Raw genomic sequence first — 15,003 nt, forward strand, 5'->3', positions numbered from 1 at the left:
GTCACAAAAAAGCATCAAAAGTAGCAGATCTGCAAGCTCGAAACGTGTTGCAAAGCAGCGCAATTTTGAGCTTGTATATCTGCTACTTTGGCTATTTATTTTATTTTATTTGAATCCTGAATAGTAACAGTTTTGGACATATGAGGATTCCACCTGACAGAGACAAAATTATGCACGATGTTGTCGATGTTTAAAGGGATATTTCACTTTTAAATGTGTTTAATGTCTCGGCCAGTTTTCAAGGAATCTACTGTATATATCACGGTCAAAATGGTGTTTGAAGTTAGAACGGGTTTGTATAGGAATCGGGCTTGTCTGATAAAAATGTATGTAAAAATATATAAATACTGAATCAAGCAACGCAAAAACAAAAGCCAGAGTAGACGTTAAAAAAAACATGTTTGAAAAGTGAAATATCCCTTTAAATAGTTAACATGCCGATATATATCGTTGCTGTTGGGCATAGAGACCTTGTATCTCCATATGTAATTTTTTTAATTATATTATTATTACTATTATTATTAATTAATATGAATTAATTCCTCGTTTTATGTTTCGTCAGTTGACAACGTCCTGTAAAAAGTAGCATAAAAAGCTGATCTGCCGAGCTTGCAAAAAACAGCTTGCAACTTAATAATGAATCCTTTGGAAAAACGGGTTCTTTATGTTTTTCCTTTTTCATCTTCTGAAAAGTAACCGTTTTGGAAATGACAACGTTTCCGCCCCACATCGACGATTGTAAGACATATTATCGTAGTACTTTTATTCTGAAATGTGGTAAATACGTGAGAGTATTATTTTATTCTGAAATGTAGTAAATATGTTGCTGCCTGCTGTAATAATGTAATAGTGTAGAGCAGTGGTTCTCAAAGTGTGGTCTGGGCCGGTGTTGTTTTTGGCAGCAAATTTCTGTTTTAGTCAGTCTCTTGAATAGTTTTCATTTAGTTTTAGTCACATTTTAGTCACCCGGAATGTTTTAGTGTTCGTCTAGTTTCAGTCGACTAAATGTCATAAGATTTTAGTCAACTAAATATACAGGTGATTTAGTCGACTAAAATGTATTTTGGTGGGCGTTGATGCCATCGTAATGACTGATTTTACACTTGCTGTGACTCACAAAGCGTGAGCTTGTTGATCTGCTATTTTCAGCATGCAACCAAGTGTAAAATGACTTGTACTGGATCTTTTGTCCACTAGTCATTTTAGTCTAGTTTTTATTTGTTGACGAAATTGTCAGTATATTTAGTCATAGTTTTAGTCATCATTTTATTTAGTTTTTATGTAGTTTTTGTCAGTGAAATAAGGTAGTCGACGTTTTTCTTCATAGTATTAGTCGAGGAAAACAACACTGGTCTGGGGACTCTCAGGGTTCCTTGAGAGGTCTGTAACTCTGACTGTATACAGTAAATGGGACCAAAATGGACCCGTTAGGATCCATTATTGGTCCCATTTGTATACTGTCAGAGTTAAAGGAATACTTCACCCAAAATAGTTTTTCTCTCAGTTCCTCACCCTATGAAGCCTTGAATTCATTTTTCACGTATTCCTGAGCCAATAATTAAGTATTAATTATTAATTAACTAATTGTAAGTTAAAAGGAGACCAATCTTAACAAGAGCAAAACCCTTATTTAAAACTTTACCTTAATCATCAGTGTCATCGGCTCATCATTGATCACACTGTGAGAGTTGTTTTGGAGTTCATATTATTGTTTTATATAGTTAAAATGTTGGTCTCCTACCACAGCAGAGTTCATATTATTGTCTTATATAGTTAAAATGTTGGTCTCCTACCACAGCAGAGTTCATATTATTATCTTATATAGTTAAAATGTTGCAGAGTCATCAATTATTGAATTATTGGGACAGGAATGTGACAAAAACAAAAAGGAAAATCTCCATGAATTCAAGGCTTCACCGGGCGAGTAATTGATAGAAAAAAAGTAATTTACTTTAAGGGGGGTCCTTGAAGTGTAAAGGTTTGAGAACCACGACTAGTATAGAGCATCCTACTGTGTAAGTATTACTATGTGCTCCTTTGTCCCCTCGTCCCCCTCGTCCCCCTCCCCTCTGTCTGTGTGTGACACAGAGACTATAGAACACTGTTTCCCAATCAGTGGGTCACGCTCGCTCTTTTAACAACAAAGACATTTCAAACGTTTCGCAAAGGAATTCCCTAAAAATAAGAAAAGACAAATCCTTTTTTCACTACTTTGGGCCTCGAGCTGAAAAGTTAATAATTATATAAAAAAAGAAGAATGGGGTCTCCAGAGGGGTCCACAGGGGTCTGTCTGTGGAAGCAACTTGTGGTGCTTCAAGTGGAACCAAATGGACACGTAACAGGTCCATTTGTAACTACACTCTCGGATTTACATACAGACCGTTTGGACCTCTTGTGGAGCGACCCACCGTTGAGGGGGAAACGGTTTGTACAGATTGTGTCACTTAGTGTCACTTATGTAAGAGTGTCGCCGTAAGAGTGTCACTTACGGTCTCAGTAACATGTACTCCCCCCCCCTTCAACCCACGACCCCCCTTCATGTGATTCCTCCCAAAATTCCAACAAACACAGCGGCAGAGAGACCATGCTTAGGCCCACCAGACTGTTTCCATAGCAACCACAGCATCAGCATCCTCATCATCATCATCCCCATTTTCACCTCATTTGGCTCTAGTGACCTGTCAGGGCTGTGCACCCACACATACAAACATGCACGTGCGCGCCAGTGTTAATCTTGACAGAACATTTCTATTTAGTTTTAGTCATGTTCTTTTCAATACAATCCCATTTTTGTCATCTGAAATGTTTTACTTTTACATAGTCTATCTATAGTTGGACTAAATGCCATAAGATTTTAGTCAACAAAATGTAATTTCGGCGGGCTGTGATTGGCGTCCTAATGCCTGATTTCTACTTAGCTGTGTGCCCCTTGGCTTGGCTGAGTGTAAACGCATAAAATGACTGAGTTCTACTGGATCTCTTCTCCACTAGTCCCTCCCTAACATTTTAGTCTAGTTTTTATTTATTAGTGTATTTACTCTTATTTGAAAATAGCTCAGCCTGATACAATCTCAGAACGTGTTGTGAGCTTCACTACATTTTCTGGATTGTATTTGTTCCATATGTAACACTGATAAAAAATAAATTAGTATCATGTAGTGAAGGATATTGTGTATTCAGTAAGTAGTAACATGATGGCTGCATAAGTTGCACATGTGAAGGAGTACAGTACAGTACAGTACAGTACAGTACAGTACAGTACAGTACAGTACAGTACAGTACAGTACAGTACAGTACAGTACAGTACAGTACAGTACAGTACAGTACAGTACAGTACAGTACAGCAGCTCGTCAGAGTTAATGGTCCCAGGATGTATGAAGACGGGTCTCACATCAAACTCACGCCATCAGCGCACATTCTTATATCTGGGGTTGTAGGGCATGGCTAATTGCCCCCCTACAGCTTTCGCATGTAACCCTCAAAATTCAGGTCATTTATTCATATTTCCTCCACCCCTGAATGTATTTGTTTTGCTATATTAATCTGATTACAACAACAATGCATCGCAATGCATTGTGAGCTTGAAGATCGGCTTTCTCCCTCCTTTTATCTGGCTTTTTTTTGCCACACTATTTTTGGGGGGCGCTAGCCTCTCCTATATATAGGTTTAATGTTTGTTTTTAGTTCAATGTTTGTTTTAAAAACACCATTGACAATGAATGGAAAATGTACGCCATCTTGTCCCTAACACAAACATTAAATCCCATTAACAATAAAGATAATTTAATGTTTGTTTTGACACCATTTGTCAAACACCATCATCATTACATCATCATTAAGATGATAAGAGCGCCCCTCACTTTTTAATTTTTTTTTACTGTACATTAGGTTTCTGCTGTGTTGCAAAATGCATCCAGCTCATTTCTCCAGTCCCAACAGCACAATGAGTCTTAATGCATTTTGCAGCTATGGGACATCAGGTGTTGGCCTCTTCAAATCAACCTGCCAGACCAACCTTGTGTTTGTTGGACTAAACATGGCACATAGGTCTTCTTTTCAACCCCCCCTCCCCGGTGCACAGTTCTGCACCGCCGAGAAGCTTTCGAGGTGCAATCACCATTTTGCCAGCTGTGAGACAAGTTTGTAGCAACGAACCAATGCACTTGGGGCTGTTTCTTTTCTTCCTGATTAGACCTCTCAGTCAGTGGTGGAAAGTAACCAATTACATTTACTCATGTATTGTTTTCAATACTTTATTATTATTATTACAAAACCTTTTTTCCCTCTGTATCTCTAAATCTAGTGCTAAATCTGTAAGAGATATATTTTTTTATTCTTCTTCCCAGTTTAATAATCTGTTTATCTCACCAGCAATCTGGTCCTAAACATCAGCTTCCCCACACCACCGAAGGCCAAAGTAGTCTTATACTAGGATGACTTAAGGCCAATACATACTCCTTTCCGATGTCGGGGAAAAACCTTTCCCGGTTTCGGACAGGCTTTCCGAACCCTAGTTGGGAGAGTCGGGACATCCGAGGGTGTGCACGGGTTCCGAGAAACGGACGTCGACGGACGAAGGAGCATGTACTGCGCTTTAGAGTCTTCTTCTTCTTCTCTCCTATCTTCTCCTTGTAGGCCATGTTTGCCAGCTACGTCCCCGAAATCATAGAGTTAATAGGAAACCGCAAGAAATATGGTGGTTCCTATAGTGCGGTTAATGGCAGAAAGTAAGTATCCCACCCACCCCTTCCGGCCGGTTCTGCTGTGTTTCTTTCTCTGTGTGCCGGTGGAACCCTCTCTCTCTCTCTTTGCATGCCTTTTGTTTTTCTTTTCTTTTTTTTTTTTTTGTTCCACGCATGTAGGCCATGTTTGCTCGCTACGTGCCAGAAATTGCCGCTCTCATCCTAAATCGGAAGAAATACGGAGGGAGTTATAACTCGACACGAGGCAGAAAGTAAGTTCAATATCCGGATCCGAGAGGTGTGGTTGTGTGACTCACATGTGTGACTGTTTAGAACAGTAAAATTATTATTATTGTAATAATACATTTAATAATAATAATAACAATAAGTCACACAGTAAGACTGGAGACCTCGGCCATAATGACACATGTCCATGTTCCTCTCTCTCTCTCTCTCTCTCTCTCTCTCTCTGTCTCTCTCTGTCTCTCTCTCTCTCTCTCGCTCTCTCTCCACCCCAGTCAGCGCTTACTATAATTCATCTGTGTGCTGTGCTGTTCTTTCTTTCTTTCTTTCTTTCTTTCTGTCTTTCTTCCTCCGCTTACCCCCTTGAAACATCCTGTGTTGCGCTTTTAATTTCATTTTTGCAAACTGGAAGCTTCCATGAGCCCACAGTCAGAGACAGAGTGCTACATTAACCGTATGTGGTGTTCGTTGTCCCTTTGCTTAATGTGCTTCAGTGGATTCACGTCCAGACCCTCCTTAATATATGACAGACACAGTCATGAAAACCATACTATCTGCCTCCTTCAAAGAGAAAATAGAAAAGACTTGGAAATCTTGCAAGTGCATTATTATTGGTGGTCCTTTTAAGTACAGTATCATCAATTTCAATGACCGTTGCACGATTTATTTTCAAGGTCTCTTACTCTCTTTTCTTGTTTCATTCTGCTCTCGAGATGGTCCCGCATGCATTTATTTATGCATTTATTATTTTGTCCTTTCCTCTTATCTGCATCATTTTGAGCATGTTTTTATCTGGCCTGCGATCTTTGTTTTCATTGATCACGGCCTCTATGGTTTGTTAAGGAGGGAAAAAAAGCATTTTTTTTCTCGCTGTCTACGTAGTTAAGATTTGCATCATCACCATGTGCCTTGTTGCTCTGACCGCCCGCATCATCAATGCTCGACATGACTCTGGCCCTGATCTTCAGTCAGATCCCACACCCTGTGAATGCTGGATGCCTCGACCTCCCATTGGAGGCTCCTCAAATTGCTTTCGGCCTTGCTTTGCCTGCTTGCTTTCTTGGTGCTTGTCTGTGTTTTGTGTGTGTGTGTGTGTGTGTGTGTGTGTGTGTGTGTGTGTGTGTGTGTGTGTGTGTGTGTGTGTGTGTGTGCGTGTGCGTGTGCGTGTGTGTGCGTGTGCGTGCGTGTGCGCGCGCGTGTGCGTGCGTGCGTGCGCGCGTGCGTGCATTCCAGAGGCTGTGTTGTTGTTCTACACGTGTCTGGTTCGTCTTCTCGGACACAAGTAGTTGTGTAGTTTAGTAGTGTGTGTGTGTGGTGTTGTTGTCGTCGTGTCACAATAATGCACAGTCGTACCACTTGTCCTAATCGCATACTGGGCTGTGTGTATCCCGTCCTCTTATGGCTCAAACGTTACTTCTATTCAGCACACAGGCACTCCAAGTCGGAGCTCGTCCGGGGTAGGGAGCAGTGGTGGAAACTGTACTTTTACTTTAAGTAAAAGTACTTTTTCCACCACTGGTAGGGCTGTGCGGGTGTGGGAGGGTGTACTTCTGCTTTTGTTCTCTTCCCACCGTCCGTTCTCTCCTCTGACACCCCATTTCCCGCGTGCTCTTCCTCTAGTTCATGTTCAGGGGCGGGTGTGTGGGGGGGGGTGTGTGTGTGTGTGGGGGGGGGGGGGTTATAGGGAGTCGAGCGCGGGCGGAGCGGAGCATTAGAAACCAGCCTTTTGTTTGATGATGTTTGCCTGTCATTGAGACAAGATTGATGAGATGTTATGTTTGGCCGCTGACCCGAGGCCTGGACTCCCAGGCGGGTGTTGAGAGAAGGCCTTGTCAAAACTTTGGACTAGATTCTCTCGCACACATCGACCCCACCTCCACCCACCCTCCAGATCCCCCTCGGCTCTCTCTCTCTTTCTCTCTCTCCCTGGCCCAGGCATACGCTCCATGCATATGGTAGCAATCAGGAACCTACCCACCCAAACGTACAGGGCTTAGACTGGCACCAGGGCTCCTTGCATAAAGTCGCCGTCGGGTAGAAACCTCGCATCTCCATCTCAATTTTTTTGGGGGGAAATGAATGCGTCCTACTTTAGTCGTGCAAATGTGCCACAACATGTTGTGAGCTTGTAGATCTTCCCACCACTATTTTTGAAAGTGAAAGTGGCTGTTTATATGAATATTTAACTGTTGAAAAGTACAACATTGCACCCATTGGGTTATTATTTATTTCTATTTCCTAAAAAAAAGTTACAGTTTTTGGACATACAAGGTTTCCGTCCTGACAGCGGCGATAATCATTTATCTATGCTTGTGTTTGGTGTGTATCTCGCAGAGATCGTGACGCGGGACACAAAACGCGTTTGTCATGTGGGTTTATTGTTGCCTACGGGGGTTCAAAAGGCATTATCATTCACTTACTGTTAGTTGTCAGCAAAGAGAGAGAGAGAGAGAGAGAGAGAGGGGGGGGAAGATAAAAGTTTGTGTCATGGAAATGAGATTAAAAGATTAGGAAATATTCCACTGATTGCGGCGCTCCCAAACAATGAGGTCACGACGCACCACAAGCGATTCTTAAATGGAACCCTGACGATTTAGATGTCTCTCTCAAAGCCTCAGCGTTGTCAACCAGAACCCTTCAGGGTCTCTTTGGAAGTGAGAGTTTGCTCTATTGGATCCATACCGAGTCCTCGTGTTGCTGTCGGCTGGAAACCTTGTATGTTCCAAAAAACCTTTCAGGAAATCGAGGAAAAAAGATAATTATTATTTAATCACAAAGCTCTTGTTGTTCAATATTTTTAAACCAAATCCACAGACAGACTTAAGCACTTACAGTTTGGCTTTCAAAATCGTTCTGGTGAAAATAGACGACCTGACCTGCAAGCTCACAACGCGCACATCTTCGCTCCAAAGCGCTTACATTATCTATTATCTATGATAGATTATGCATAGATTTCATTCACACACACACACACACAGACACACACACACTCTTGCTCAAGGACACTTCGACACTAACTCTGGGATCGAACCTCACGGTTCCCATCCGGCCTCTCTACTGGACAGTGCGGCCACTTTACCCCTGGGCCACTTTACCGCTGGGCCACTTTACCCCTGAGCCACTGTCGCCCTCATACAATGAAATGAATTAAAACAAAACAAAAACATCAAAGGTTGAATAATGGAGATACAGGGATTCTGTTGGGCGGTAGTTGTTGTACACAGTGTTCTGTGCAGTGTAGGATATACACCCCAGTCAGCTCAGTGACGGGACTCAGACCGTACAGTGTAGGATATACACCCCAGTCAGCTCAGTGACGGGACTCAGACCGTACAGTGTAGGATATACACCCCAGTCAGCTCAGTGACGGGACTCAGACCATACAGTGTAGGATATACACCCCAGTCAGCTCAGTGACGGGACTCAGACCGTACAGTGTAGGATATACACCCCAGTCAGCTCAGTCATGGGACTCAGACCGTACAGTGTAGCGTGCAGCCGTGGACCCCAGTCAGCTCAGTGACAGGAATCAGACCGTATGTGCTCATATCGTAACGACAGGCGTTCCATTCTGTTTGGCTCCCGCTCTGCGCTGCGTTGGAGGATGGGGGGGGCTATGAGCTGCATGCATGCCGTGGTTTCCATTAGGAGATCTGTGGTTTCCATTAGGGCCAGACTGCAGCGGAGGGGCTGCCTGGCACGGAAAGCGGCCCTCAACCCTGGCTGAACCCCCCCTCCCCTCACACTCCCCCCACCGTGCACCTCCCTGTGTCTTCTGTGAAGGCTCACCGCTTGAGGTGTGGAGACCTTCACACTAACCACCTAATTAGACGTGACCACGCACACACTCCCGCGCGCACACTCAGGGCTGCAACTGTCAATTATTTTCTTAGGGATTATTTTATAGATTATGTATATTTTTGAAAAAGATGTTGAATTTTTTACAATATGGTAGGGAAGCAAGGTTGAAAGTTAGTTAAAGCAAATTCAGATTTTGTGAAACATATTACCCCTCTCGATTAGAACAGTAGGCTTACTCTGCTGTATGATTTTGATTGATTGAAAAGTACAGCAGTACGATACAAACGCACAAATGGATTAATCACGAGAAAAGTGTGTGTGTGTGTGTGTGTGTGTGTGTGTGTGTGTGTGTGTGTGTGTGTGTGTGTGTGTGTGTGTGTGTGTGTGTGTGTGTGTGTGTGTGTGTGTGTGTGTGTGTGTGTGTGTGTGTGTGTGTGTGTGTGTGTGTGTGTGTGTGTGTGTGTGTGTGTGTGTGTGTGTGTGCGCTTGTGCTTCTAACCTTTGTGGATGTAGTTATTTCACTGCATGCGTGTTGTGTGTGTGTGTGTGTGTGTGTGTGTGTGTGCACGCGCTTGTGCTTCTAACCTTTGTGGATGTAGTTATTTCACTGCATGCGTGTTGTGTGTGTGAGCGTGCGTGCGTGTGTGTGTGTGTGTGTGTGTGTGTGTGTGTGCACGGCCTGTACTGTATAAGCATTTTGATGGGTTTTTCTGTAAACCTTTTTCTTGTTCCGTGAGCTTGTGAGTACTATTTTCTATTTACTTGTCGGATGTTGAACTAACTGTATACCCTGGTGGTTTTCAGGTATCAATAATTGTATGAATTAATGAATGGTTGAATGTTTTACTGTGCCATTATTCTGTGATTATTGTCGTGAATTTTGATGCTGTGGTCTACTCGTCAGGCAGAAACATATGTCCAAAACTAATATTTAGTGACCACTTTCACTTGAAATGTCATATATAGGGAATTAATTTACGGGAGGGAAAAACCAATGAAATATGAATATACTGCAAGGTTTCTGCCTGACAGCAACGATTTGGAAGATGGCACCACATTTGAGCTGATGCCACTCTTGGTCGTGTAGAACAGTGGTTCTCAAACTGTGGGTCGGGACCCCCAGGGGGGTCCCCAAATGATTAGAGCGTCAAAGGTAATCAACCAACTCTAGTGTAAAAAATACAATTCAAACATTGGCCAAATGTTAAATATTACCTAAGAAAGAGGCACAACATTTCACAATATTTCAACTAAATGTAATGCCTCAACTCCTACAATTCCAAGTGCTTGTCAGGGTGGGGAGGTCCCGATTTTAAATAGGATTATTTTTGTCCTATTTTTGTCCTGGCCTGACAAATTTCAGAACCACTGGTGTAGAAAGAGAATTTAATCAGAAGCTCCTGGATGAGTTGGAACAACGTGAGCTAACTGAAGGAGACAACTCTCTTTAATAGCTCCTCTTTAGCCCTACAGAGAGAGGATAAATTGGGGGATTATACAAACACTTTCACTAATAATGAGGAGACATTATGAGTAGCATCGTTTCATTCGTCATGATGACGTTATGATGACGTCCTCCGGTGACGTTCAGGGCGTTCAGAACTAGGCCAGATCACAGCCCATATGGGGATGATCTTTACGTCATTTCCAGGACGTCTTCACCAGTTTAAATAATATAGCTTATTCTGGGCCTGATCTGACTAGTTATGATATGACTTAAATTGATCTGGTCTCGATCGGACTCTCTCTGATTCATCCAGGGATGTCCGTCTTAATGGGCAGGATTTATGTTGGTTGAAATTAGGTGATATTCTGGGCCAGATGTGACTGGTCTTGGTTTGTCTTGATCTGGCCACAATCGAGACGTCACTAATTCGTCCAGGTCCTGACCATGCTTGCTGGGTTCTGCCGATGATGAACCAATACAAAGTGTGTGTGTGTGTGTGTGTGTGTGTGTGTGTGTGTGTGTGCACATGGATCTCCTTGGGTGGAGGAGGAGGAGGGTGGGTGGCATTGGACTGTGGCAGTAGGAAAAACACCGCAGCTCATCAGCCTCGTGAGGCCAGACCACACAGGCCTTCTCTCATCTCTGGTCATGCAGTCCGTGGTGGATAGTAACAACCAGTACATTTCGTTGCTGTTGGGCAGAAACCTCCTATCTCCATATTTATTAATTTTTCCCTGTTAATTCATGCCCTACTTGATCATGCCACAAGAGCATCACACAAAAGCATCAAAGGTAGTACAGATCCACAAGTGACACGCTTTGAGCACGTCACTTGTGGATCTTGTGGATTTGTACTTGCTGTTGTCACTGCTACAACTTTCACTAGTTGAGTAATAATTGACCAGGAGTATCTATGCTTTGACTAAAATACAGCGCTGTGGGCTCGATTGATTCAGATTGATTCAAATCAATATGATTTAAATTAAAAAATAGCAAACAAAATTGCAGTTTTGAGCTTGCAAATCTGCCATTGTTGATGCGTTTGTATGATGAAGTATGGCGTTAATCTTCCAAAAAAAACACAAACTTAGAATGTGGAGATAAGAGGTTTCTGCCCTCCTTTGTCCACCACTGCATGCGATCATCACAGCCGCTCAAGTCGTTAGATTCTCTTAAAAGGACATCTGTGAAGAGCATTAAACCAAGTGGCCCTGCTCTGCCCGCAGCATGCCACCTCCCCGAGTCCACTCCAGGCGAGCTAGCTGGGCCGGCGCTCCCATTCCGCCTGGCAACAGGACAGGAGAATGCACGGTCGGTGGCTTGGAGCAGGGCTACAGTGAAGGTTCTCATCGGCTTCTCCATATAAAGACTGACGTTTCCTCTACACTCGCAAACTCAATAACGTGCTATATAAAAACTTCAGACATTCAGTTGGAAGCTAATGTATTGGCTCTGTCCCGCGGCCTTACCACCAGTGCATGAGAACATGTTTTTGGATCAGGAGATATCTGTTCGAGCGGATCTAGCAGCTCCAGGTCTTGAACAATGATCGGAGATGACCGTGCAGATTATGTGTAAAAAAAAAAAGAAAGGAGTAACTTAATAACACAAACCGCTCCCTCCAAACCCAGGGACTCAGAACTGGAGTGGCTTAATTATGTCCTGGCACATCCTGTTAAGTGTGGGGGGGATGATGAAGCCATTGTCATTACACAGATTTTCTTACAGGTCTCCGCAGGGTAATTAGGGTGTCCGCCTCGCTGTCCACACTAATCCCAGTCAATGTAGACGCTAGCTGGGCTCCACTGAGTGGATTTGGATTTCTCGTTTCGGGGGGTTTGGCACACAGGGGGCTTGGTGACATTTGGGTTTCACTTTGGGGAGGGGTGGTTCAGCTTTATACCACAGTGCAAATGAAGCGGATAAAGTGTCGTAAATGCCTTGGATTAGTGTGATTAAGTGACATATCAGGCAATGGGGTGAAGAATGATATCGGCTAAATTCTAGGATTATTATCTGGGAGTCCCCTTCCCTCTCTCCCCTTAATGTGTTCGCCAGCTCTTGTTAAATGATACAACTTGAAATGCACATGGCTTCTAGAGTTCTGGGACATTAGGAAGCTCACGTTTTCGAGAAGCACTGCAAAGTTTGCCAGCCCAGTTTCCATTGTTAAGACGTTTTCGATTATCGTCTCCGTCGGGTGGAAAGCTATTATCTCCAAAACTGTTACTTTTCAGTATTCAAAAAGCTTGAAAGAGTTCGAAACGCGTCGCTTTTGTGAGACGCTGTAGTACAATCAATTACGGTGTTAATTTACAAAAAAGTTAAAAACAAAAAACTTGGAATATGGAGATAGGAGGTCTCTGCCCGACAGCACGATGACATCCTTTAACCGTGACAGCCTTTGGTCTGTGCCGCATTTTAACAGACAACAACGATTATGACTGTGGAAAAGGCTCCTCATCATCATCATCACAAGAGTTTAAATGTAAACACAAAGCCCTCCTTGATCCCTACGTCCTAGAAGTGCACACAGGGGACACACAGGGACGCAACCTTTAAGATCCAACCTCGGTCGAAATCGAACCGCCCGTTCTCTCTCTCTCTTTCTCTCCCCCTTCCCGCTGTAATCAGCCCTGTGTGGCTGCCCACCCCCCCGCTCCACGTTTGTAACACACTGTTGCATCTCTGCCAGGGAGCCGTCAAATGGTCTGAGGTCCTATTTACAATTTATGTCGACCGCAGGGCGCTCCAAATCACTTTGGAAGCTTTTAGTAACGTCCTGTACGGAACGGCTACGAGCATATTGATGTGCATGTCTTTGTCAACATCCATTGGGCTCACGAAAGCCGAGCGGTTTTGGCCGAGGGGACAGCTTTTTATATTGAGAACGGATGACAATCCCCCCCCCTACCACTTGCGGTCCTGTCTGATTATATCTTTACGTTTTCTAAAGTGGTTCAGGGTTGAGTGTTTGATTGCACTTGTCGTGCAGAATTTAACCACTTTCATTTCATAGGACGGGGAAAGTATTCACTTTTATGAAGAAAAGAAGAAGAAAAAAAGTCAAAAAAATATATTACTCAGTTTTGTGTTTGCTTTGAAAGGACGTTTTCTTGACATGTAAATAGATGTTTCACTCTGTATCGAGAGTAGGACTTTAGAGTGCTTTCTGGTATGACTGATTTTCAGTGGGAGGCATGCCAGTGTCTGCAGTGATTTATGCTGCCCGCTCAAGTTGATTCCTTCCCCTCTTCCAGGCACATTGTGGTCTGTGGTCATATTACCCTGGAAAGTGTCTCCAACTTCCTCAAAGACTTCCTACACAAGGACAGGGATGATGTCAATGTAGAAATTGTATTTCTCCATAAGTAAGTAACTTTTTTTTCTCCTCTTTCTTGCGCCACGGGGTATAGGCTAGCGATGATCTTTACCACATGAGCGCTAGCGTCCCTATTGTGGGAATGCCTGAATGGGGCAAAAGATAAAAACATTGCTGAATCTTTTGACCATATTTTTGGCTAAGATTTGGCAAAAAGTGCGGTGAACCTTCTGCTAAAATTACAGATCTACAAGTAGCAGATCTACTTCGCTTCGTGCCGTATTTCGAGTTTGCAGATCTGCTACTTTCGATGCTGTGCGACGCTGTGATCAAGTAGGGCGTTAAATTAGGAAAAGACACACACAGTTACAATATGGTGAACAATCACCTAGTATGACCTGCCCAGAATATGGATGCTCGGGTTCATGTGGTTAATTCAAGACACAGAGAACAAACTCTATCACAGCGGGTCCCGTCCCAGCCTTTTCTGGACCAAAGGGGTCCCAACGTAGAACATCTCAAAAGTGCCCGGCCGCCATCCGACTCATCTGACCGTGTTAAGTGGTCAGACGGGTGCGTCCATGTGCAATCTCAGTATGTTTATTCTAATGATCAATTAATCCTGTGTTCCGGGTTTGATCAATGGAACTAACTTAGTACTTTAGGTTAAGTTACCTACTTATCAATGAAAACTTTTCTTATGGTTTTAAATTATGCTATATTATGATTAAAAACATTTTGTTAGTAATGTGGGGGGGACCCAATTGCAAGACCCTCACGACCCACCAGTGGGCGCTCAAAGATTGTGAATCGCTACTCTTGTAACATTATCAGGCAACTGCTAACTCTCTCTCTCTCTCTCTCTCTCTCTCTCACACTCACTCAGTATTTCCCCTAATCTTGAGCTGGAAGCCTTATTCAAACGACACTTCACCCAGGTGGAGTTCTACCAGGGATCTGTTCTCAACCCTCATGATCTGGCCAGAGTGAAGGTACCGTCCCCTCACATCATCTCACTGGGAATGTTTACATTTCAATGTAGGCCTTTTAGTAGACGCTGTGTATCCAGACTCCAGAGTGACTTACAGTGAGTCAAGGTGAACACATACTGTACATAGAATGCAGAGGGACAGTGGGGGACAACTGTGTGTGTCCTGTCTCTCTAAGCTCAGTGGTTCCAAAAAGGCTCTTATCTGTCCAGACCTCAAAATGAGAAATTTGATGATGTCGTTGTCGTCGTCGCATCGTCACGCATTGTGAGCTTGCAGATCGGCTACATTTAATCACGTGTCACCGACTCTTGTTTTTGATGTGGTATACTGTATGTCATTCCACTCTGGCTTATTTATTAGCACAATAAAGTGCTAATAAATAAGTTGATGCAGTAAGTTGTCCGTCTTTGTTCCCTGGAGTGTGCAGTCCCTTCCTTGGAAGGTTTTTCCCTTTTTGATATATATATATATATATATATACATATACATACACACGCATACGGCATGTGCGTGTA

At 43.3% G+C, this 15,003-nt stretch overlaps 1 protein-coding gene across 1 annotated transcript in view; it reads left to right on the top strand.

The window, feature by feature from the left end:
- Window positions 1–15,003, top strand: part of LOC306931232 (calcium-activated potassium channel subunit alpha-1-like) — a 247,320-nt gene that overhangs the window by 165,361 nt on the left and 66,956 nt on the right. Inside the window, 3 exon segments of the mRNA XM_079512515.1 lie at window positions 4,637–4,728; window positions 13,435–13,545; window positions 14,383–14,488. Coding sequence (XP_079368641.1) covers window positions 4,637–4,728; window positions 13,435–13,545; window positions 14,383–14,488 — 309 coding nt within the window.

The sequence above is a fragment of the Electrona antarctica genome (genome assembly GCF_951216825.1).
Source record: "Electrona antarctica genome assembly, chromosome: 10".
NCBI lineage: Eukaryota > Metazoa > Chordata > Actinopteri > Myctophiformes > Myctophidae > Electrona > Electrona antarctica.